General features: G+C 46.0%; 3 protein-coding genes across 3 annotated transcripts; all 3 read right to left on the reverse strand.

Moving 5' to 3' along the window:
- Window positions 1-4,635: 4,635 nt before the first annotated feature.
- KRTAP29-1 (keratin associated like protein 29-1) lies at window positions 4,636-5,718 on the reverse strand (the record flags this gene model as incomplete). The annotated part of the gene is made up of 1 exon (XM_081108981.1): window positions 4,636-5,718. The coding sequence occupies one exon, from the start codon at window positions 5,716-5,718 to the stop codon at window positions 4,636-4,638; it is 1,083 nt and encodes a 360-aa protein (XP_080965107.1).
- A 4,911-nt stretch (window positions 5,719-10,629) lies between these two features.
- KRTAP16-1 (keratin associated protein 16-1) lies at window positions 10,630-12,090 on the reverse strand (the record flags this gene model as incomplete). Its single annotated transcript, XM_081109829.1, has 1 exon — window positions 10,630-12,090. The coding sequence occupies one exon, from the start codon at window positions 12,088-12,090 to the stop codon at window positions 10,630-10,632; it is 1,461 nt and encodes a 486-aa protein (XP_080965955.1).
- Window positions 12,091-18,476: 6,386 nt separating this feature from the next.
- On the reverse strand, window positions 18,477-18,800 carry KRTAP17-1 (keratin associated protein 17-1; the record flags this gene model as incomplete). The annotated part of the gene is made up of 1 exon (XM_081109865.1): window positions 18,477-18,800. The coding sequence occupies one exon, from the start codon at window positions 18,798-18,800 to the stop codon at window positions 18,477-18,479; it is 324 nt and encodes a 107-aa protein (XP_080965991.1).
- Between the last annotated feature and the right edge of the window lie 7,614 nt (window positions 18,801-26,414).

Consider the following 26,414-nt stretch of genomic DNA (forward strand, 5'->3'; position numbering starts at 1 on the left):
GGAAGTGCCTAGGAATGCCATTCTGACTGTAGCATAGATTCTTCTGATGGAGGAAAAGTCCAGCGGGCCGAGGATGAGTATGACCTGAAATGTGGAGAAACTCTTCAAAAGAGGTCTCCAAGGATGGGCTGGACCACCCTGGGTGCATGCATTTTTTTTTATTACGATGCATTCGAGCATCGGAACTGACAGCCACTCAGAGGTTTTTATCAGGATTCCTGCCATGCCCGAGATTCTTTGAGGGCCCTGAGCACTCTGCCTTACCCCATCATTACTTAGTTGATTGCTTACTGGCATGTTATCATTCTCCGAAGTCCATAAGCATTCACATAGCGTCTGCTTTAAAGAAAATGTACACGCTGTCATGGGACTAGGCATTCCCTTGAAGAAGGGGGAGAGGGAGAAGTTGTCTTCTGAAAGTCATTCAGGGCAGAAATCACAGCCTTAATCATGACCGTGGGCCTGATTTTTGTTTACACACCAACGAGGAAGCCACCTCTTGGAGCAGACTCACATTAGCCAAGCCCATAAATCAAGGACGCCTACTTATGAACTTACAGGAGAATAGACTGTAACAGGAACTCCTGAGCTACCACATGAGCATGGAATTGGCACTGGAAGTTAAAGGAATTAATGTCAGATGGCATTTGGCACATTTTTTTCACAATAGTCCTCACGAATGGAACTTGAAAACTCACAGTCCTGTGACTAACTCTCCATCTCCCCTGTGCAGTGCTTGGCAGGGGCATGGCCAACATTTGCCTCAGCGATGTCTTCATGCTGAGTTTCCATGATGCCAACACCCTCGGTTACGTTTCACATTGCCTATATCTTCAGATCTGAATCAATTCCTCCAACTTTGAAGGTATCCTTCGTTTTAAGGTGACTTTACATAATTTGGTCCTTTTTAGTGTAGATTCCAAGTGTTGGGTGGCATCTCGGTGTAGGCCCCACTTATGCGTCCTCACTCATACTATTACATCATTAGCATCTTTCATGAAATCTATGTTTTGGTTCATTCCTACCATAATATCTTTTGGTTATTTATGATATTTCTAATTGTATTTTTGGATGGCTGGACTTATTTATCATTCTCTTCCAAAAAAAAATTTTTATCAGTGATGTGGAGTTATCATCAGAATATTGCATTACTCATTTTTTGTGTGTCTTTGTTCACACCCATCATATTCCTTCCCTCCCTCCCATGAGTTACACACTTGTTATGAGATGGGTCAAACATGAAGGTCAACCTCTCGATTAGGCACTCCTGTGCAAGTGAGACTGTTAGGGAAAGAACAGGGGTTCATTTCAGGGACTCAGCCTCCATCTTCATTTCATCCACTCCTTCCACTTTTCTTTTAGTGCCTTGGAACCTCCGGTCCCTGTGTGAGCTTCCCGGGAAGGCTCCACTGCTCCTTGGCTTCGGCCAGACTCGTGAATCAAACCCACAAGTCAGGTCACTCTCATCATTTTTCTCCAGCCGCCATATGGCCAAGAATTTCTGGGAAGCTCAGAAAGAGTGTAGCAGCACTGTGTCCGTTTACAAATATTAATGAAAACTGGGTCCTAGAGGGAAGGCTCTGCTCACTGCTGAGACAGGCACAGCAGTCTCTCCCCAATCCCAGCCCTTTCTGATCCCATGGGAACCTCTCCGTTAGAAGCCTTTTCTACCAGGGGTTGAATCCTGTGTTGGCGCTCCCAGGCCATCTCCTCTCAGAAACCTTGATTAACAACACCAGAGTGGACCCCTTCAGACTTTCTCATGCCCAAAACATAAATCAAGGAAGCCTACATTAAGTAGAGCGTGTAAAGCCGATAAGGAAAGCATGCATATGTCTCCTTTATTGTCACGTCTTCTGTATTGTTCCTGGTTCAGCTTTTTATTTTTATTTTTATTTTTTTTTATTGCTTAAAGTATTACAAAGAGTATTACATATGTCTCCTTCCCCCCGCCCCCCCGGCCCTTGACAATCCCCTGGCCTCCCTTACCCCCCAGTGTCTTATGTCCATTGGTTATGCTTATATGCATGCATATAAGACCTTCGGTTGATCTCCTACTCACCCCCCTCCTGCCCTCCCACCCTCCCCGGCCTTCCTGCTGTAGTTTGACAGTCTGTTCGAGGCAGCTCTGCCGCTGTATCTATTTTTGTTCATAAGTTTATAATGGTCTTTATTATCCAGAAATGAGTGAGATCATGTGATATTTTTCCTTCATTGACTGGCTTATTTCACTTAGCATAACGCTCTCCAGTTCCATCCATGCCGTTGCAAATGGTAAGAGTTCCTTCCTTTTTAGAGCAGCATAGTATTCCATCGTGTAGATGTACCACAGTTTTCTAATCCATTCATCTACTGATGGGCACTTAGGCTGTTTCCAGATCTTAGCTATGGTAAATTGTGCTGCTATGAACACAGGGGTGCATATATCCTTTCTGATTGGTGTTTCTGGTTTCTTGGGATATATTCCTAGAAATGGGATCACAGGGTCAAATGGGAGTTCCATTTGTAATTTTTTGAGGAAACTCCATACTGTCTTCCATAGTGGCTGCACCAGTCTGCATTCCCACCAGCAGTGCACGAGTGTTCCTTTTTCTCCACATCCTCTCCAGCACTTGTCGTTTGTTGAATTGTTGATGATAGCCATTCTGACAGGTGTGAGATGGTACCTCATTGTTGTTTTGATTTGCATCTCTCGGATGATTAGCGACTTTTAGCATGTTTTCATATGTCTTTTGGCTTTCTGAATGTCCGCTTTTAAAAGGTGTCTATTTAGGTCCTTTGCCCATTTTTTGATTGGATTGTTTATCTTCCTTTTGTTGAGTTGTATGATGGTTCAGCTTTATAGCCTGCCCTTGGCCAGAAAGCCTTCAGACCCTCTTTCTAGACAAAAACATTCCTTACCTAAGATAAGGGCATGATAAAAACCAAGCTCTTGACCTCATTCAGTTTCTTGCACATTATGTCCCAGAGCACTTGGAGAATAGAAGTAAAACACACATCGACTGAGGAATCTTAGAGAACGAGAGATGCCGAATGTGTTCAGACAAGCAGATGCCATTCCATATTCAAGTTTCTGCAAATCGTGCACCTTTAAGTTTGACCTCACCTCAGGAAAATATTCTAGGATGGATTGCTCAAAAGACCCGTTGCGATTCCCTAGAAAGAGAACATGGGACCACTTAGACCAAGTCATGGCAAATGCTTTAACTTTTTATTTTTGCTAGATTAGTTGATCCAAGAAGCTTAGTAGAAAATGAATCTGGATTTCCACAGGGCAATTTGGAAAGGACTCTCCTAATACCTTATGAAGAGAGTGCAGAAATATAGACTGAATTCAGTGACAGTTGCCAAAACATGTCTCATTTCCAATGGCAACTTCTCACTTTACCAAATAACAATAAGCCCTTGATCCCCAATTCAAGCTGAGACCCTGGATGAGAGATGTACTAGAGCAGAGGTTCTCAACCTGTGGGTCTCGACCCCTCTGGGGGTTGAACGACCCTTTCACAGGGGTCGCCTAAGACCATCGGAAAACACATATATAATTACATATTGTTTTTGTGATTAACCAGTATGCTTTAATTATGTTCAGTTTGTAACAATGAAAATACATCCTGCATATCAGATATTTACATTACAATTCATAACAGTAGCAAAATGACAGTTATGAAGTAGCAACGAAAATAATTTTATGGTTGGGGGTCACCACAACATGAGGAACTGAATGAAAGGGTCCCGGCATTAGGGAGGTTGAGAACCACTGCTAGAGGGACAGTTAGGCAGACAGCTTGGGGCAGAGCTACAGAATGGTCTTTTCTGCAGGTTCTCAAGGCATCGGGAGTTTGCTAGGGAAGAAACACGATGGCTAACCTGACCTCAAAGTATAGAGCCATATACCTGAAATATTCTTAAAAACAATAATAAAGGGAAAAAGTAAATTTCATAATTTTACATTACGTATATCAATGCTTACATTTCTAAACCCTGGTACTATATTGTTTGACTTCTTTATAAATAGTACGTGTGTATTGTTTGTGTTTTTATTAAATGGAACAGCGACTAGAAGGGCATATAAGGATGTTCCTGACAAGGGAAGAAGGTAAATGGCACTGAGAGGGTACAAAGGGCACATCCACTTTATCAGCAAATAGGGTTGCAAGAACCGGACACCAAAGGCAGACCCCTGACTCAGAGGGCCCGGCGTCATCGTGGCCCAAGGAGGCCTGAAGGAAATCCACAGAGCAGTGCACTGAAAGGAAAGAAAGCGCTCTGAGAGTCTTGCTCATCATGCTTCACAAGTCCCACTTTAACTAGCAGCTGGCAGCCAAGGAGTCTTTTGAAGGACTGGGCAGCATCAAAAGAAAAAGTGGGAAGAAGGCCTTGCTGAAGTGAAGTGAACTGACACCAGGAAAGGCAAACTGTTGTGAGGACCGTGCTCGCTGATAGCTTCTCCTTGGTTAGGAAGGATCTCTTGTGGCCAGACAAGTTCCCACGCCAGAACCTGGAGAGTGGGTGGGGCAGGAATGGGGTGCATGAGCAAGCAGGCAGCGTTTGTGCTTGGCCGGGGGCGGGCGCCGCGGGATGGCTATACCCTGGCAGACAGCCGCAGAGCTCAGAGGTGTGAAGAGGGCTCCGTCAGCCATGAGTTGCCTTACAGGAGCTGGACTCGAGGCCGGGTTGACAGGAAGTCGGCAAGCAGGGGCTGGCTTTGCAGGGACGTGGAGGGGTTGGCTGGAAGCAATTGGAGTCAACACTGGACACTTTGCCTGAACCTGTCACACAGCAGGCGGGTTGGCAGGAAGGGGATTTGCAGCCACCTTGGTTGCAGGAGGTGGGTCCGCCACAGGTTGGTTGACCAGAAGGCCCGGTGCCACAGGATGCGGGTGTGCAAGAGTTCTTCACAGAGCAAGGAGGCTGGCAGTTAGCTGCCGGCCGGCAGATGAAGGATATGGAAGGAGCTGCTTGGCAGGGCGGTGGCTGGCAAGGGGAGGTCACACAGCAAGCAGGATCGCAAGAACTGAACACGCAAGGCGATGGCTGGCAGGGAACGGGCATGCAGGGAACTGATTGGCAAGTCTTGAAAACATAGCAGATAGGCTGGTAATAAGTTGATCTGCAGGGCTGACCTTTGCCACTCATGGGGTGGCATGAACCCGCTTGGCAGCAAGTTGCCTGGCATGGAGTAGCTGCACAGGCGGTCGGTGGGCACAATGTTTCAGGACAGGGAGTCACCTCAGAGCAGGATGGCTGGCAGGACCTAGTGTCACGGCAGACTGATTGGTCACCAGCTGCCTGGCGCGATCCGGACATGAAGTCAGGTGCCTGGCAGGAACTTTGCTGACTGGGACTGGCTTTGCAGCACTTTTCCCGGCCGCCGGCGGGTTCTGAGCAGGAGGGCTGGCAGGAGCTGACCAGACGAGGAGCCTGACCGGTGCTGGATTTGTAGCAGGCTGTGCAGGAGCAAATGGGTTGGCAAACAAAGCCCACACAGGAAGTTTCTGGAAGGCAGGTAGGGTGGCATGGAGCAGGTTCACAGCCTCCTGGGACGCTGCCGGATGGCTGGCAGTGTCCTTGGCATGTGACCAGTTGCCAGGTTCTGCTCCGGCAGAAGCTAGGCAAAAGGATGCCATTTCGGAAGCTGCCACTCGTTGGGCACGTGGAGATGGTGGGCCCAGCTGGAATGGCCACGGCATTTCCAGGACAACGGCTGTCCATCATGGCGCTGGAGCGCATTTGCCAGGAAGACATCTGATACACAGGGGCCTTTATAGGCCTCCACTAGGGGTGTTGGCGCGACATGGAGCATCTTTCCTTGTTGTTGTTTCCACCGGTTTGCAGGCAGACATCTGATTAGCAGGCTTCAGGAGCCGGGGAGATGCTTTTACAACTTGTCTGTTGAGTGGGGAGTGTTCTTTGCTAAGTTTGGATTCCTGGATGCTGCTTCTGCCCGGCGATGAGCTGTCGCTTTTACAGGTTGTGCTCCGACCTCCCGGAAGCAGGCCTTTCCCAGCACAACCTCTCGTCTGGAGGCCGTAGCCCGCTCTCCCACCAGGAATGCAGTTCTGTGCCATTCAATTCAGAAACAAAGCCCTGACCCAGTTAAGGGAGGATGATGTCAGAGAAGGAGAACAGAAAATCAGTCAAGGACATTCTTTCTAGACCTTTCCCACTTAGCTTTCCTGAAACAACTCTGCTAGGACCAATGACAATAGTAACAGCTTCCATTTATCGCATACCTACTACGCACCAAGTCCTTGGCGGCATTTTTCATGGAATCTTTGCAGTGGCCCTAGTTACTAGGTATGATTGTCACCACCATTTTGGAGGTAACAAGCCAACTTGGAATTTAAATCGTGTTCCCCAAATTATGCAAGTAATGAAGGGTAGAAATAAGATTCAAACCTAAGTTAGGCTGACCCAAATTCCTCTGAAACTGACCACCTACTAGACCTCCCGACTTTGGAGGGGGAATGCGGTGACTTTAACATAGTGACTGAAGGCTGACATTCTTGCAGCAATACACCTGCTATGTGTGGGTGGCCCAGACCCCACGCTAGGGGTCATCTGCCCTCTCCGGTGACTGTAGTCATCAGATCAAACGGGTATGAGTACTTACCTCTGCTCATCAATACATTCAAAGACAATCATTGGATTTGGAAATTTAAAACTGCCATATGCTTCATCAGGAAAGGTTAAACTCACACTATGAAGTCAAAGCATATATATTCTGTAAATATAAAAATGCAACAACCAGATATGACATGAGGCCATAGCTGCGAAGTTGTGTTAGTGTTAAATCAACCTCTTCCAAGAGGGATTTGCAAGGTGCTTTTCTGATCCTTCCCCTCTTCCTCTGGGCTGGTCCAGGCTCTGCTTCACCATCCAACTCCAGCATCCCACACCGGTCCATGCCCTGGCCTGGTTCACAATGGAGATGCAGGGTGGAATGGATAGACCATGGCTTTGAGAGCCAGACAGGGCTGCTCTGGATTTCTGGTTCTGCCGCTAACTCACTCTGTTGGACCTCTTAGCTCATGACCCGTGTTCAAAGTACCAGGAGTTCATCAATTGCATTGATGAACTTTTGCTCTTACTCTCTGTTTGAATTATTGAGAGTGCCGGACATCCTGGAAGATACTTTTCAAAGTACCAGATACAAAATGCCATCACCTTATACCCTCCACCCCCTCATTTTAAAAAGAGACAATTTTCTGATTGAATGATGCCTAGAAAACTCTTCCCCTAGTGGTTAAAATGCCTTTCCTCTACCATTACTTTTTTTTTTTTTTTTTTGGTAGGGATACATATATCTTTTTATTTGTGTGTGTGCGCGCTCTGTTTTCTTTTTAAAATTTTATCTTTATTGTTGAAAGTATTATAGATGTTCCCTTTCCCCCCCATTGACTCCCTTCAGCTTGTACCCGTACCCTCCCCTCCCCCTGAGGCCTTCACCGTGCTATTGTCTGTGTTTATGGGCTATCATATATGCATATGAGTTATTTAAATGGGCTGACAGAGGAAAGGGGTGATGGAATGAAATCTACCATTGCTTTTTATGTCACAGCATCAGTCACTTCTTTTGCCCTCATTTTATTGCTATTCATTTCAGCATCTTGTAAACTACATGGGTCCCTAAAGGATGTCTTATTCCTAAATATATATCCCAAACCTCTCATCTCCCAAAAGGAAATACTTGAGAGATGAGAGGTTTGGGATGTAGATATTTAGGAATAAATACCAAGTAAGTTAATCAAAATGGGACTTAAATGTATTTGAGAAACCAGTCAACTTCAATCTGAAAAAGATACCTATATCCTTTACCCATATATACCACTGTTACTGTTTCAAAGAAATCCATTTTTACATCCATTTTTTCTCTATTTCTTCTCTTTCCTCCCTTCTTAAGAAACCTCTCAAGAAGTTGGTAAAAGAGTACAAACTTTCAGCTATTAGAAGGAGTTCTGCAGATCTAATGGCTATAACATGGTTGATAACACTGCATTGCATAATTAACATTTGCTAAGAAAACTTATATGTTCTCATAAAAATGATAAATATGTGAGGAGATGAATGTGTTCATTAATTAGATGGGAGAAATCCTTTCACTATATATGTATATCAAATCATCATACTGTACATTTTCAATATCTTAAAACTTTATTTGTCAATTATACCTCAGTAAAGCTGGAAAAAAGAAACGTCTTAATAAAGACAACTTTCATTTTAGTTCAAGGCACAAAGGACTGTTGGGATCACATCAGGAAATATGGCAATACAGAAAAATCACAGACTTTGGGCAGAACTGGGTTTTAATCATGTGTATGTTACCAGCTATGATTATCCTGAATTTTGTGTTTATCATCCCCTTGTGAATATAGATGTAAAATATACTGGAGGCCTGATGCATGGAATTCGTGAAAGGGGATTGGCCCTCGCAGCCCCGGCTTTATCCAGAAGGTCGTCTGGATGGTCGTTCTGCTGTTTGGTTTAATTAGCATATTAGCTATTTATTATGTAGCATAGTATATATAACATAATGTGTGTATTTGCATATATGTGTACATGCATATGTACTCATACATGTAAATTCATGCATGTGTATTGTTTTGAACTTTAGATACATGTGTGCTCTCTGAGGCTTGTTTATATCAATCCACATTTCATTGGTAAGGTTCACTTATATTGCATGTAGCCATTGTCCAGTCATTTTCCCCGGCAGCAGAATAATCTATTACATGACTATACCATAATTTTCTTATCTCTGTGGATGGGCACTTGCATTGTTTGTCCTTTATATTCCTCACCTATAACATAGGGGAGAAGAAATCTTCTCACAGAATGACTGTGATTTACATGAAACACTGAGTCCATGCTTGGCACAGAGATTTAAAATCTGGCTAAATCCTCTCTTGACTCTGGAAGGAGTCAGAGCTAAATCCCAATAGTCTGATGAGACAGGAACGCCAATACCCATGGCAGGATAAGTTGCACTTTTTACTCTGCCATTGTCTAATCCAGTGGTTCTCAAACAGGGGCAATTTTTGTGCACACACACTCCTCAGGGGGTGTTTGGCAGTGTCTGGAGACATTTTTGGTCATCACAATCTGGAGACACGACTGGCATCTGGTTGGTAGAGGTCAGGGATGCTGCTTAGTATCGTACAATACATAGGACAGCACTACAACAAAGAATGACCAGCCCCAAATGTCAATAGTGCCAAAGCTGAGAGCCCTGACCTCCCCTCCCTTGTGCTTAGGAGAGCACAAGCTGCATTTTGAGGACAAGGGCTAGCCCTTTGTTCTGTGTATTGTGTGTAATGGATGATCACTTTGAAGAGACTCCATCCTTAGAGATTATAAGAGGCTATGTATGGACTTTTTACAAAAAATGTGTCTTACAAGACTAGGAGAACATAAGTAAAGCTCTTACATAAAAAATCCTTTCCTATTGTAATTAGGACACCCCCCCACACACACACACACACATGTTTTCATTCCAATGGGGACCCCAAAGCCACTGGCTTCCTCCCCAGTCTCCCTGTATCCAAGAGCATACTCCTCATTGCAGTTCTCAACACCAAGGCCGAAGGGACATTCTAAAACAGTGCTCTTCACGTCGCTGCCCAGCATACAATTCCTTGATGCCTTCATGTCAGCCCTGCACCATATCCAAGTCCCTCTGTCCAGCATACAAGGTCTGACAGGAGCAGCTCATGGTCTGATTTCTGACCTCAGAGCTCACCACTCCTCTAAGCACACATTTGCCCAGGCCTCACCTAGGGAATAGTGTGCTCACAGACAATGCATGTGTGTGCTTCCTCTGCCTAGAACTCTTCCTTCCTGGTTTCTAACTGCTCAGTTCCTACTTGTGCTGAAAGACAAGGCTTCAGTATCACAGTCCCCAAGAATCCTCCCCTGGCTCCCCCTAACACCCTGCTGAGTTCCCAGTGCCCATGCCTGCCTCTACCCCAGCATTTAGCACGATGAAGTGTAGTTCATTGTCTCTCTGTCCATCTGTCTCTCCACTGAAGTGAGCTCCTCTGAGAGCAGGGGCTGAGACTTTTGTCATCTCATTCCTAGAGCCTAACCTAGTCCCTGGCACCTCACAGTCTCTAATAAACCTTGTCGGATGGATGAATGGTTGGATGGAGCTGCTCTCAAAGACGAGGCAAGTCAGCTGATGAGGTGATGGCATTAACAAGAGAGAGGTGAAAACAGCATGTCGCTTCAACTCAGCCATGTTTATTGGACAGTTAAATACCCTCTCTCACTGAGGAGGTCCCCAAGGAGCATGAGCACACACAGCGGGGGAGCACAGGCAGGAGGACTGGAAGCCATGTAGCCAGGAAAGAGACTTGAGACGATGTGGCACAGCCCAATGACAGCAGCAGACAGGCACCCAGAGTGTCCTCTCAGTGCCCAGGAGGCCTTCATGTGGGCCATTCAGATACTGTCATTTCTGAAGAGTTATTTGAAACATAAGCAGATGGGGAGTGATGCTGCAGAAAGGAAAAGATTCTAGCTACGTCGTGCTGCGCTTCGGGATGGGGGTGGGGGGGTGGGGGGGCCAGTCAAGCTTCCTCTCTAGTCAGAGGTTTGCTTTGCAGGAATTGGTGGGCTGAGGTCCGTTCAGCGGTTGGCAGGCTTGGTGGCAGCAGGCTGGCTGGCTGTGGCCTCACGGGTGGTTGGGCTGGTGGAGTTGGCCTCCGTGGGCTGGCAGGGGTTGTCCTCTGAGACTTCGGCCTTGCCGGGAGTGGAGTCGGCACCATCCTGTTGGCTGGAAGTGGACTTTTTGCAATCTCTTTTGCAGGAGTTAGCACAAGGCAGGCAGGAGCTCACTGGGCGGTAGGAGAATGAAGTGATATAGGTCGGGCGGCGCAGGATGGAGTAACAAGGGCGGTAGCAGGCAGGGCGGTAGGAGATGGACGTCACATACGGCTGCCTGTAGGTGAGGGGTCCAGAGTAGATTGAGCGGTAGATTGGGCGGTAGGGGACCGACGTCGTGCAAGACGGTTTGCAGGAGCTGGGTATGTAGAAAGTCCGAGGGTAAGTCGGTTGGCAGATGGCAGATGCAGAAGACCCCGGGCGGCAGCAGGGAGGCTGGCAGGAGGGAGATGGGCAGGAAACAGGCTCACAGCAGATGGACTGACGGCTCTGGACTAGGTAGCAAGCAGGTTGGCATGGACGAGGCACAGAGACACTTGGTGAGCAGGGGCTGGGCTCTGAGCAGATGGGTTGGCAGATGCTGGAGACACAACACGAGGGCTCTTGGCAAGTGCTAGAGACACAAGGTGGTTCCCAAGGGCTCGGAACACAGCAGACGGGGCGAAGGCAGACAGGCTCACAGACCAGAGCCACACAGGGAGCCGGCTGGCAGATGCTGGGCCCGGAGCAGGATGGCTCACAGGGACTGGGCTCACAGCAAGCAGCCTGGCAGCTATTGCCCACGGAGCAGACGGATGGGCAGCAGCTGGGCGTGGGGCACACGGGCTGACAGCAAGCAGGTTCACAGACCACTGGTTGGCAAGAACTAGGCACAGTGCAGACAGCTGGGCAGCAGCTGGGCTCACAAACAACTTGCTGGCAGGGGGTGGGCACACAGAGGACCTGTTGGCAGGAAGCAGCCTCGCAGCACACAGGCTGGCAGCAACTGCTCACGGAGCAAGAAGGCTCACATGTGGTGGCCTCGCAGCACACAGGTTGGACACAGCTGCTCACGGAACAACAGGGATCACACATGGTGGCCTCACAGCACACGGGTTGGACACAGCTGCTCACGGAACAGCAGGGATCACACGTGGTGGCCTCGCAGCACACGGGTTGGACACAGCTGCTCACGGAACAGCAGGGATCACACGTGGTGGCCTCGCAGCACACGGGTTGGGCACAGCTGCTCACGGAACAGGAGGGCTGACAGCATTGTGGGCCACAGCTGGATGCTCCGCAGCCGTCTTGACAGGTCATCAGTTGCCACGTCTGGCTCTGGCAGGAGCTGGGCAAGCAGATGGGCCCTCGGCAGCTCACCTCCGTGGAGCAGAGAGAGATGGCTGGCACGGAGGGGCATTTCCTAGAACAGCAGTTTCCAGACATGATGGAGGTGCCTCTGCTCCCTGGTGAGTGCTGCGAGGTGGCTGGCTGTCTGGCACAGCTCCCTGGGCCCTCTCTTTTATAGCCCCTCACCGGCATATGGCGTGTTGAGCTCCTGCGTCTTTTCCTCGTTGCTGTTTGGGTCACTTTTCAGAGGAACATCTTATTATGCCAGGGTTTGTTGACCTGCGGTTGTTTATCTACCCATAAAGAAGCTGTTTGTTTATTGACTTGCTAAATGTGGAGTCCCGGGAGTTATAGGCCATCTTGGAATAAGCATCATCACCTTCAATGTTCTGTATCTCTGAGCATCATGAACAGGGAAGAAGAAAAGAACTTATTGTTTAGCCATCTTCTATCCTCTGTACCGGGCCCTGAGCTGGATACAGGGGATGCCCATGCATAAGACCTACTCACTCATTCTCATAGATGTCACTCTCTGGTGGGCAGGCAAGTGTACAGGCAAACTCATCGCCATGCAATGATAAACTTAACAATTGACATACGGGGATTAGTGAGAGGACCAGTGATGAACGCTGTGGAAGAGGGGATATCTGGGATGGATCTCAAATGACTGCACTTTATAGCAGTGATCTTATTAAAAACCATCAGCAATCCCATGAGATAGGGAAGCGTCTTCTTCCATTACAGATGAAGGAAAGGAAGGGGGAATTGGAATCCAAAAGTTTGTCACTTGCTAAAGATCGCACATGGCTTGCCTCCTAATCTAGAGCTGCTCTTCTTCCCCCTCACCGTCCTGTCTGGACAGACCTTTCTCAGGAGCCTTTGTCAAAGCCACATGTCACAGGCTTCGTCCTGTTCTGTGCCCCAGACCGCTGGCTCTGCCTGTCCCTGGAAGGCACTTGGCCTAGCCATTCTGCTTCTGTTTCCTTTTTTTCCTTCCTCTCATCCCCACCTCAAGCATCCAGTAGACCTCCAGAGTTCTTCTTGCATTTGGTGATTTTAAAAAAAATATATATATATATTATTGATTTTTTACAGAGAGGAAGGGAGAGGGATAGAGAGTTAGAAACATCCATGAGAGAGAAACATCGATCAGCTGCCTCCTGCACACCCCCTACTGGGGATGTGCCCGCAACCAAGGTACATGCCCTTGACCAGAATCGAACCTGGGACTCTTCAGTCCACAGGCCGACACTCTAGCCACTGAGCCAAACTGGTCAGGGCGCATTTGGTGATTTTTTAAAATTAAATGTATTGGAATAACATTGGTTAATAACATATAAATTTCAGGTGTACAACTTTCTAATAAGACATCTGTATACTCTATTGTCCTTTGGTGATTTTAGCAGCTCCTAGAAGAAAGATACATCCAAGACCCAAAGGGTAAAGAAGAAAGACAGGTATTTATTATTTTTTTTTTTTACAAAAGCATTATGAACAAAAGCAAAAACACAAATGCTTTCTCAAAGCATTGTGTCAATGCTACTGCTTGAGAGAGACATGATGTGGGAAACAAACCCTAAGTTTAAACACCAAGGACTGATATCCCTGCTCACTGAGGCCCCATCTTGCCTCCACCATGTGCTTTCAACATCAATACAAAAGGCGGCTTTGGAAAAGCTGAACCATTTTTCCATTCATTCACCATTCTTCTCTTCATTCATTAATTTATGCAATCATTTGCCCAATTTCAATTTTATTCATCCAACCAACCCAGCCATCAGTGGGTTTTGTGTGATGATACAGAATGAATAAGTTGCAGTTCCATAAGGAGCTCAAGTTTAGAAGAAAGATACTGCCATAAGCAATTATGGTACAATATATGTACAAGTGCTACAACACCTGGATGCACGGGTGCTCTGTGGGCACCCAGGAGAAACAGCAATGTGGTTTTGAGGAAGTTAGGGAAGGCTTCTTAAGAGAGCATGATGCATTTGGGGAGCAGCAAATGGTTCCAAAGCTGAGATGAAAAGTGTAAGAGGACAGGAAAGGATAGTGATGGGTCTAGAGGGGTTACTAGCCACTCAATCATGAAAAACCTATGAACCATGGTAATAAGTTGAATTTTATACTGACACCTGGAGGGTTTTAAGCAGGGGAGTAACTTGGCCAGGTCTGCCCTTTGGAAATATCTCTCTGGCTGTGGAGAAGGGATTGAAGAAGAAGGGTGAGTCTGGAAGTGGGCCGACCATTAGGGGTCTGGGGCAATTACCCAAAAGCTTCATGGTGAACTAACCAGTGCCTTGGGACTAGAGTGATATAAGATGTTTTAAAGAGACAGAATCTATAGGGCTTAGTGGTTGAAAGTGAAAGATTAGGAATAGGGAGTGTCATTCTTTGAGATGTGGATCTCAGCAATAGAGGAAAAGAATTTTAGAAAGCATTGCAGTGGATAAGGCAAGGAGAAGACCCCAAGACCCTGATCTCCACATTTCCAGTTCTTCTCTCCATCCACCTTCTCTTCCTCAGCTAAACCAGCAATTAAATTCCAGATGGAGTTGCCCCACCCAAAAAAATCCCTCATAAAGGCTCTCAGCCAGAAAACTTGCATAGCATCATTCATTATGCTAGAATGTCATCTCCTCCAAGAATCCTTCCCTGCTAACTGGAATAAGCTGCTCTTTTAACTATCTAGCCCATTCCTACTTTATTGTCTTCTGTAGCTCTTGGCTCCCTTGATGCCATATAAGCACTAGGAGGATAAGAATTTTGTTTATCCCCTGATGTAAACCCAGCACCCAGAGCAGTGTTTGATATGTAGGCAGTTCACTATTAATATTTGTTGAATGAGTGAATGAGGACCTCCATGGACAAGAGGAGCAATTCTCTGTCAATAATTCAAAGAAATTACTACCTTCCATTCATGCTTCCATGAGGCCATGGTCATGAGCAACGAAAGAATGAGCTGCTCTTAATGATAATTGCTCAATGTAGATCAGTTGACCTCTTGGCAACTTTGTCCCTTTGGCATGCTTCTGCTCTGACTGTGTCTTTGTCCTAGGGGTTATAGAGCCAGGATTTAAGAGGCCAATTTCAGGCAGAGCAAACAATGACCTAAATAGTAGAGTCTAAAACTGAATCAGGACAAAGTCAAATCTCAAATTCTCTTCCAAAGCAAGATACTGAAAATGCTACTAGCATTTTTAATGCAAAAAAAAAAAAATTAAAACACAAGGAACTATCATTAGATACTTGCTAGAACAGCTAAACATTAAAAGACTGACAATATCAAGTGTTAGCAAGAACATGGAGCAACTGGAACTCCCAGATATACAAAATGGTGCAACCACTTTGCAAAACAGGTGGGTAGTTTTTTATAATGTGAAACATTCACTAACCATTTGCCCAGCAATCCAACACCTAGAAATTTATCCTAAGTAAATGAAAATATATGTCCACACAAAAATTTGTACATGAATATTCATAAAAGCTTTATTCATAATAGCAAAAAACTGTAGACAACCCAAATGTCCATCAGTAGATGCATATTTTAATGTAGTTTATTTATACAATGTAGTTTATTCATTCAATAAAAAGGAATGAACTATTGAGAGCTACAGCAACATGAATAAATATTTAAAAATGTTATTCTGCCAAAACCAGTTTGGCTCAGTGGATAGAGCGTTGGCCTGAGGACTAAAGGGTCCCAGGTTCGATTCCGGTCAAGGGCATGTGCCTGGGTTGCAGGCACATCCCCAGTGGGAGGTGTGCAGGAGGCAGCTGATCGATGTTTCTCTCTCATCGATGTTTCTGGCTCTCTGTCTCTCTCCCTTCCTCTCTGTAAAAAATCAATAAAATATATATATAAAAATGTTATTCTAAGTGAAAAAGTTCACAACAAATGATTTCATTTATATGAAATTCTAGAGATGGTGAAATTTATAGTGACATAAAGCAGATCAATGGTTGTCTGAGATTGAGGTCAGGTCGAGGGGACACTACCTGCAAAAGGACACTGGGGAATTTGAGGGATGATGGAAAATTCTAGATATTGAGTGCCATAGTGGTTAAATATATACAATTGTCTAAATCTCATCAAACTACACTAAAATGGGAGTAATTTATTACATGTAAATTAGCTTATAAAAAAATGAAACAAAAAAATTTAAAAGCAAAAGCAGCATAATCCTAGTTTTATTGTAAAAATGCTTAGAAAGGAGTCTGGAAGGATACATCTATGCTAATAAAAGGGTAATATGCTAATTAGGCGGGATAGACTGGATATCTTCAGGACATCCTTCCTGACAAAGCCAAGGGCCCGGGCGGTGCCTCCTGGGGTCCTGGGTGCCTGTGCCAGCCCGGGCAAAGCCAGCCTGGGTCCCGGGTGCCTGCGGCCAGCCGGAGGAGAGAAGCCTGGGTCCTGGGTGCGGGGCCAAGGCAGAGGTGGATAGGGGTAATCAGGCAGGCAGACGAGCAGTTAGGGGCGATCAGGCAGGCAGGCAAGCAGTTAGGGGTGGTCAAGAAGGCAGGCAGAGATGGTTAGGGATGATCAGGCAGGCAGGCAAGCAGTTAGGGGTGATCAGGCAGGCAGGCGAGTAGTTAGGGGCAATCAGGCAGGCAGGTAGAGGGGTTAGGGGCAATTAGGCAGGCAGGCAGGTGAGCAGTTAGGAGCCAGCGGTCCCGGGTTGAGAGAGGGATTTCTGACAGGCCGGGATCAGGCCTAAACCGGCAGTTGGACATCCCCCAAGGAATCCCAGATTGTGAGAAGGTGCAGGCTGGGCTGAGGAACCCCCCTCCCGTGCACAAATTTCATGCACCGGGCCTCTAGTATTAGTAATAAAGCCTGAGTGGTGAGAATTTGAGTGGCTATTATGTCTTCTTTATATTTTTCTATATTTTTTCTATATTTTTAAGAATCATTGCTATGCTTATAATCAGAAAATATTTTTGTTTATTGAATAAAGCATTGCTTTGTAGGAATAAAAATAAGTATTGTTCTCCCAGTACAAGAGCAGAATCAATTTTATTCCACATGTAGCAACTCAAGGTCATATTCAGCAAGAGGTTGAATCAACTACTTCTTGAATTTTAACCTTCCAGCCAAACCCACACATAGCTGGGTCAGGCTCCATTTAGCAGACAGGTGCTCACCCTTCCCCTCCCTGGATCTTAAGCAGAAGGAAAGCAGCTGGTATCCGGACATGAAAACCTAACCCAGAAAAGGGAGACTTTGTTGAAGCATGAGGCTGGAGGAAGGACCTGAACTACCCAGAACATCCTTAGAACCTGTGTGTGGTCAAAATTTTGCTACAGGAATCCCTTCCATTTAGAACCAAGCTTGTCTTATCAAGCCTTCTCCCCTGACTTTGCTAGAAAGTTCTGACCAAACCCGAAGCCTCCGGCAGAACCATTCTAGAACTACAACACAGGAGGCAGCCAGGCACCTCGCTCAGGTTAAACTTGGCCAGCATCAGCATTTATCTGGGAGCTTTTAAAAATGCAGGCCCCAGCCAGCCGGGGCGGCTCAGAGAATCAGGAGGTCACCCCTCAATGCCAGGTCAGGGCACATGCCTGGGTTGCAAGGCTCAGTTCCCAGTAGGGGTCGTGCAGGAGGCAGCCAACCAATTCTCTCTCATCACTGATGTTCTATCTCTCTCTCCCTTTCCCTTCCTCTCTGAAATCAATAAGAATATATTTTTAAAAATAAAAATGCAGCTCCCAGGGCCTCCACCCTCGGGCTAATGGATAAAACCTCTAGCAGCAAAGCCCAAGGACCTGTTCGTTTAAAAGCCTCCCCAAGTGAAGCTCACATCTCACCTAGAACTTCAGTCTGCACGTGTGGTTCTCAGGCCTCCGTGATAAGAATACCTGGAGTCCTTGTGAGAAACACAGGCTTCCAGGCCCCCCGCCTCCGAAGGCTGATTCTGCCTGGCTCAGGGAGGGCTCCCCTTAACTACCCCTGGGGGTTCTGATGTAGGCGATCCACGAACTGCTTGTCAGAAGCGCCTATTGTGGACGCCAGAGTGCATGTTTCGGGCCCAGTGCCCAAGAGGGGGCGAAGGAAGAGGCGGCAGAACTAGTGTGGTGATGCCAGCGTGCTCGCATTTATTAAGAAGTTAACAGAGAGGAATCTGTGCGTCTCAAACGCCTCCGAAAGCTGACGAGGAGGGGTCAGTCCCAGGGGCACCTTGAATGAGAGGATGCTCACGGTGACCACGTAACTTCGTGAATGTCAAGCCAGCCGCGGGGATGCCCCCTTTCAGCTTCGGGGGTCGCTTTGGGTGGCACCCAGTGTCAATTCCTCACCAGCACGTGGCTCTAGCTCTCAGGGCCTTGAAAGACCGGGCCGGGCGCCGGAGAAACAAGCCTCCTCTACAAATACCACCACGGGGGGCGAGACACTGTCCTGGAAGGTCCTGGAGATGAGGGGCCTCGCCCGGAGCAGATGGGTGGGCGCATTCCGTGGAGGGGGCACGGGGAGCTCTTCATTTCGTGTCGCAGACGGGCGCGGGCTGGCAGCACACAGGGCCGCAGCACCCCGAGGAGCCGCAGCAGCTGGAGCCGCAGCAGGAGGACCCGCAGCAGCCGCCCCCGCAGCCGGAGCCGCCGCCGCAGCCGGAGCCGCCGCCTCCGCAGCAGCCGGAGCCGCCGCAGCAGGAGGACCCGCAGCAGCCGCCTCCGCAGCCCGAGCCCCCGCAGCCGCAGCAGGACCCGCAGCAGCCGCAGCAGCCGGGCTGGCAGCAGCACACCTCGCAGCAGTCCTGCTCCTCACCGCAGCAGGTGAAGCAGTCCCCCGGGCAGCACCCCATGGTCCCCGCTGGTCAGGGCGCAGGTCAGGACCGCAGCCGGAGTTCCCCAGGTCTGACCGGTCACCAGCTGGACGGCAGCTTTTATATCCCCTCCGCCGGGGTGTGGGCCCGAGGGCCAGATGTTTCCTTTGTTATTATTTATGCCCGTGTCCAGAAGGTCTCATTAGCTGCCTGTTTATTTTCCAGCCCTGAGTACCTCAACTCATAAAAAGGCCCCACTCCTCCCAACAGGCTATTTGTCCAGAGGGTAAAAATACACCTTTGGAAAGCCCTGTCATCAGGCCAAACTGGGGCCAGCCACCGTGACCCAGGGCTGGAGCCAGGAAGGGGAAGCCCCCCGGATCTGGCTCTGGCCGGGGGTTCCTCTTCCATGTCTTCTATGGCAAGCGGGCAGCCAACTTCTTTGCCGTGGATGCTAATCCCGGAGGAAGAAAATCGTCAAAGCAGCTCAGAGGCCGCTGAGGAGGTCTGGCCATGTGGCTCCTGCCAGCTGGAAAGGGCATCTTCATCCTGGCCGTGCGAGCAAGGCAAATATTTGTGTGTGTGTGTCTCTGTGTGTGGTATGTGGAGTGTGCCTCACGTTTGTTTGGGCTTCATCAGTGACCAGCAATCATGAGTAATAACTGCCCTAGGAGACGGAGAGAGACTCATCATAAAACTGCGAAAGGCAGGGGGACCATGTTTCTCTGGGCTGTGCGATGAACTAAACACTCAGCCTTCTCTCCAAATGGGCTGAAAGAGCAGTGGGCAGAGCCTGCAACACCCCGGCCTAGGACTTCCCTTGATAGGAAGAGGAGGAGGAGATGGAGGAAGAGGAAGGAGGAGATGGAGGAGGAGGAGGAAAAGAAGGAAGAAGAGATGCAGAAGAAGGAGCTGGAGAAGGAGGAGGAGGAGGAGGAAGAGGAGGAGGAAGAAGAACTGGAAAAGATGAGGAGGAGGAAGAGATGGAAAAGAAGGAGATGGAGGAGGAGGAGGAAGAGATGAAGGAAGAAGAGATGGAGGAGAAGGAAGGGAGGGAGGGGAGAAAGGGAGGGAGGGAAAGAGGAAAAGAGGAGATCATTGAACATCCAAGACACCACATTAAAATGGGAATGTTGTGCACTTTTTTAAGACCATCTGTCAGAATGAGAGAGAAGCATACCAAATACCCAGAGTACCATCAGTGACTAAAACGCCATAGGAAGACTAGAATCCACAGGAGATGCAAGTCCCCGTGTAAACTCTGCGAAGGGTCAAATTTCCTGTCTCCGTTTGGGCTTCGGTACCTTGTCATCCTCTTGGAATGATAATAGCAACTCTGGAATCTATGGGCTCGGCCCTCTGGAAGGCAGCACCGGAGTGGGAGGTGGGGATGGAAGGTGGTGGTGGGTGTGGAGATCTGAATCAAGACACAGTCCCTCCTTTTCAATCTCCTTTCCTTTTTCAGATGAGCCTGCAGGTAAGGCAGCTCCTAGAAAGGGCTAGAAGTACTGAAAACCAGGAGGTGGGGGGAATGGAGACAGCGAGAAAGGATGGGCTAGTTGGATCTGATGTGACCCTCAGTACGTCATGGGATGTGGAATGTTAGAACTGGGAGGAACCCCAAAAGATCACGTGGTCCAGGGTTTCTAAACCAGGTTGTACAATCAGAATTGCCTAGGTGAGGGTGGGGACTTCTGAAAAAGACAGATTGCAACCTGCACCCAGTTCTGTTAAATCAGAACATGTGCTTGTGGGAGCTTGCGAAGCTATATATTTGAAAGTTTCAGATTATCGACAGGCGAGGAAACACTGATATAACTTAATGCCGCCATGACCATCACCCGCAGGCACTTTTCTATACAAAAGACGATAGCAGGGCACAGGCAGGACACATTCGTGATAGACTTGGCCATGAAGGCTGTTTCCTGGTCCCGCGTTCCTCCCCCACTCCACTCCCACACATGCACACCTCTGGGTAAGTAACACAGCGACGGTCACAGCAGATGCATTCTTTTCATTCTTTTGTAATAATAGGCGATGCATTCACGTGGTCAACATGCAAAAGGAATGCAGTGGACAGTCGTCCTTCACTTCCTGTGTCCCGCCAGGCCTGCCTCTCACCCACCTCCCCTCTGTCCCTCTAACCCCCGCACCCGAACTCACTCATCTAGAACGTGGAAATTGTGATGGTAATAGCACCAATCTCATAGGGCTGCTGTGAAGGTTAGATGGGTTATTGTATATGCAAATACAGCACTTTGAACCTTAGAACAGTGACTGGCCACATATTGCTTGATAAATATTAGCTATTATTTACATACAAAAAGAGATGGTTAGATGTACATATAATACATATTTGTATACATAGTTCATTACACAAATGGTAGTGTAATATGCACCCTGTTCTTAACTCTTTCTTTCCTCTTAACAAGATATCTTAATCATTCCACATCAGTACATAAAGTTTTTTATAGTATTCTATTGTGCCAATAATTTATTTAACCAATTCTCTATTGAAAGACATTTGTTTCTAATTTCCAATATTGTGCTATTATAAACTTTATTATTTTAAATATTTACTATGATATAACTTAGCATGTCTTGATGTATCCCTCCCATCAATTCTTGGGATAGAAATTGCTGAGTCAATGAGTTTTTGTATTTGTAATTTTGATGGATGTTGCCAGGTCACCCTTCATAAAGGTTGTACCAGTTTATGCACCGCTCGGCAAAGGGCGAGAGTTCTGTCTCTTCATGCTTTACCTACAGTGTCATCAGAGTTGGACCTTGACAATCTGAAAGGAAAAAGATAGGATCTTGCAATAGTTTTCATTTGCATTTCTGTTTTTGCGAATAAAATTAAACAATATTTCATATGCTTAAATGCTATCTATGCTCCCTTTTCTGTGGATCATCTTTTCTATTGTCCAGTTTTCTATTGGGTTGTTGGTCTTTTTCTTTGATTGACAGGAATCCTTTATGAAATAGAAGGTAAAATATTTGCCTGTATTATGAGTTAAAAATATTGTTTTCAGTCCTGGTTGACATGGCTCAGTGGTTGAGCGTCGACCTATGAACCAGGAGGTCACGGTTCGATTCCCAGTCGGCGCCCTGCCCAGGTTGTGGGGTGTGCAGGAGGCAGCTGATCAATGATTCTCTCTCATCATTGATGTTCCTCTCTCTCTTCCTCTCCCTTCATTTCTGAAGTCAATAAAAATATATTGTTTTCAGGATGACATTAGCCTTTGATGCTGTATTTTAATGCTAATTATAATATTTACATTATAAATTTCATACCTGTTTACTGTGGAATTTCTGAAAAATACAAAATGATTAAATATAAGAAAATAAAAATCATCTATAACCCCACAATGATGTTTACTCCTAATTTTCTTGTTTCCTTTTTAGTGTTTTTCCTAAATATTTGCATAAAATATTGATATGAATATAGATGGTATCTGAGTTTCGGGGGCTTGGATGGTATCATAGCATAAAAGAGAGTGGCCACTGGTCCATGGTGGGCATCCAGTGAAATGTGCATGGTCCTGTCTTGTTCCCGACCACCATCCTCCCTCTGATGGCACCAGTTGGGATATCTGAGTTCTCTCTGCTCTCTGCAAATTCTGCATCCTTCTGCCCCCCATCTAGGAGGCCCAAGGTCTCCTCTGTCAATTGCCTCCACCACAAAAGTCTAATTGGAATTGCATAAGCTAAGCTTTGACTTGAATCGTTCTCTCTGCACTTCCACAGGAATTACCCTACCCTGGCGGCGGTGACTGTTAGAAAGACCCCACTGCTGCCCAAGTCGTGAGGAACAAGCAGCAGGGAAAGAAATGGCAGGAGAAAGGTAAGAGCAGTGACTATTTTAAGGTCTCATTCTGACACATAGTTTTACAAAATCAGAATCATACTGTGAAAAATTGATTTATGCACTGACTATTGTACTTAGCCCGAGAAAATGCTCATAAATGTGTTGATTGTTAAATATTATAAACATTTGGGCATTTTTATGTTGATATAAACCTGCCCCATTTTTGGATATCTAAGTTGTTTCCAGTTTTCCAATATTAAAAGCAATACACTGAGATGAAAACTTCCTTAAATACAAACCTTTATGCATCTTTCTTATCTCCCTAAAATAAATTCCTAGAAATGTGATTACTGAATCTTCAGCGTGTTAATAATTTTAAATCTACGAATAAATATTTTAAAATTATCCTCCAGAAAAATTGTCCCCATTTGCACCCATTTCACAGTGCCTTTACCAATACCAGTTTTTTCTTTTTAATTAATTTTATTGGAGTGATATTAGTTAATAAGATTATGTCAAGTGTCCCCCAAAAATGTATATACACTTTAACAGGTGATAGCTCGATTTTCTTTCTTTTTTTTTGATAGCTCAAAATACATTTGAAAATGAAATGTATTTTAATAAACACTGCCTTTAGAATTATTCAAAGTGTGTATACAGTTTTTTGGGACACCATATATAGGTTTCAAGTGTACATTTCGATGATACAGGATCTGTGTATGCATAGTGTACCTCTCGCCCAAAGTAAACTCTCCTTCCATCACCATATTTTGACCTCCTTTACCCTCTAATACCCACCTCCTTCCCTCCAGTATCCATCATACGTTGTCTGTGTCTATGAGGTTTTTTTGCTTTTCTTGTTTATTCATTTGTTACCTTTCAGTTTTATATCCCACGTAGGAGTAAAATCAAGTGGTCCTTGACGTTTTCTGTCTGACTTATTTCTTTCTCAAGAGATTTGTCAAGATTCATAGTCCAATCATGAAATCTCTTTGTCATATTTACTTGTACTTATTTCATTATTAGTGCATTTATTTCATAGGCCACTTTTATTTCTTCTTTTGGGAATTATCTATTCATGCCCATTTTTCTATTAGGTTATTCATCTTTCCTAGTTTATTTATAAGAGCTTATTTTATGCTACACATTAACTTTCCTCTCTGACACTCACAGATGTTGCAAAATTTGTGCCAGGGTATCATTTCTTTCTAATTGTGCCTATGATATTTTTATGCATAGAATTTTCTTTTTTAAAAAAATATATTTTTATTGATTTTAGGGAGGAAGGGAGGGGAGAGAGAGATAGAAACATCAGTGATGAGAGAGAATCATTGATCGGCTGCCTCCTGCACACCACCCACTGAGGATCGAGCCCACAACCCAGACATGTGCCCTTGACCGGAATCGAACCCGGGACCCTTCAGTCTGCAGGTGAACACTCTATCCACTGAGCCAAACCAGCTAGGGTTAGAATTTTATTTTTATATAGGAGCATCTACTGTATTTTTTTCCTGCTACTTTTATGCTTTGAATCTTCTTCAATCCAGACAATGATTAGCTTTTAGTCTTTATAGTTGCATTTTTTTATACATAATGCTGTTCTCCATGAGGAATTTATTTTGAGGTGTGGCAGATACTTCTTTACAAAAATGTCCTGGTATTCCTAATTGGGGGACTCAAGTGCCTATTAAATTAATGATTGGTGTGCAATAAAGAACAAGGTGAGGAGGTACCTCAGGAGTCATTAGAAACCTGGGCATGGAACCTATTCTGGCGGCCTCTAGTGTCCATCTGTGACATTTCACATGCAGTTCCCGGTGGTTCTTTTAGAGGCAATCACAAAATAAGCCCTGATCTGGCTTCACCAGAAGCAACGCAACAAAAACTTGGTGGATGTGAGAAGCTTATTATATTACACTAGAGGCCCGATGAACAAAATTCGTGCAAGGGTAGGCCTTTCACAGCCCCAGCCACCTTGGCCCTTGCAGCCCCGGCTTTGTCCAGGAGGTCGCCTGGAAGGTCATCTGGAAGGAAGTCCGGATGGTCGTCCTGCTGTTCGGCCATTCAATCCATTTGCATATCCATTTATTATTATAGATGGCACTGATTTAAATCGTGTGTCCAGTCAGCCATCTCTTGGCAAAGGGGGCGCATTATCAGCCCCTCCAATGGTGCCAGGTACTGCACTAAGCATTTTCTATGTGTTTTCTTGCTTCATATCCAGGACAGCTATATACAATAAGTATTATCCTCATCTTGAGAAAACCAAGGCTCATGGAGGTCAACTACTTTAACTAGAAGATGCAGGGCTTGGATTTGAACCCAGATATGTCTGCTTCTGAAACCCAGCCTCCTTCCTCTGTGTCTGTGTTTCTTGAGGGAACCAGAGGAAACTGTCTCTTTGTCTTCAGGTAAGTCTTAGAGTAAGATATAGTCAAGTGATTGCGAGTTTCACAAGCACAGAGGCCATAGCTGAGTTATTCACCAGTGTACATGCATGGTTACCGGATGGTAGTCACTCATACGTAGTTACAAATGAATGGCTAAACAAAATCATAACGGAATGTGAGATGACCCCTCGTCAGCGATGCAGTCAAAAAGTGTCAACTGGAAGAGAATGGAGTCCCTGGTGCCGTTCCTCACTCACCCCTCATCGCTCTCAGTCTCTGCTTTGCTCAGTCGGGTCTGGAATCAGCACTGTTCTGTAGGAAATGTCCACGTCTGCTCCACCAACATGGGGTCCACTGGACACACATGACCACTGAGCACTGGAAATGTGGCCGATGTGATGGAGAAACTGGATTTTTCACTGTATTTAATGTTTATATATTTTCATTGAATAGCCACATGTAGCCAGTGGCTTCTGAATTGGACAGTACAGCTCGAGATTCTGTTTCAGATGACATGGCATGCTCAGTTGTTGGAATTAACCTGCATCATGAAAATAGCTAAATATGCTGTTTTTCCTTTTTTTTTTTTTTAATTTGAGCCTTCTTAAGGCATCAAAGAACTGAGAAGATAGTACAAATTGCAAAGAAATTATCAAAGAACTGCGTAATTGGTAGGTGCTCAGAGAGGTGGACTGAGCACTATAATTGCTTCTCCCTCAAGGGCATTTGCTGAATTTGACAAACTTGAATTACAGAAACAGAAAATAAAGTCCAGGTCTCACCCATAGTGGAGACCCTCTAGGAGATCCACCCCTCCGTAAGGCTGGGACCCCAAAGGGCCACACCCTTGGGGTAATGATGAGCCATATATAATCTCAGCCCACCCACACCTACTGCAGGGCACTGGTCTTGCACATCACCTGCGTGATTCCAAAAAATTCAGGCAATGAATTTAAAGAAGTCTCTGACCGGTAGTGCCGGAGTGCAGTGGCAGGAACAAATGCCACTCTTTTCTGGAGGAACACACAACATCATCCTACCTCAATGAAGTCCCACAAATAATATTCCAAGGAAAATGAAGGTGGTAATCATTAGTGTTGTTCACCACATGTTTCTCTCTCTGCCTTTCACAAATATGGCAGGAATGCTCTTCCTACCTCCTTTGAAGTTGGCATGACTAAGTGACTTCCTTTGGTTAATAACATGTGAATGTTATTCACTGAAGACCGAAGCTTATGAGTCATTGCAGAATGGGCCGTCCTCCCAAGCAGATCTGTGGAAGTGTAGCTAGAGTTGGAGGTATTGTCAGCCTGGCCTCTTGAGTAAGTATGATGATTGGAGCCTCCTCATGGCCGGTGGTGGAATTAGAGCACAAGACATAAACTCTTGTTGTGATGAGATTTGGGAAATCTGGGAGTTGTTACTGTGGTAACTGTAACTTTGCCTGTCATG

The sequence above is a fragment of the Myotis nattereri genome (genome assembly GCF_964212035.1).
Source record: "Myotis nattereri genome assembly, chromosome: 16".
Taxonomy (NCBI): Eukaryota; Metazoa; Chordata; class Mammalia; order Chiroptera; family Vespertilionidae; genus Myotis; species Myotis nattereri.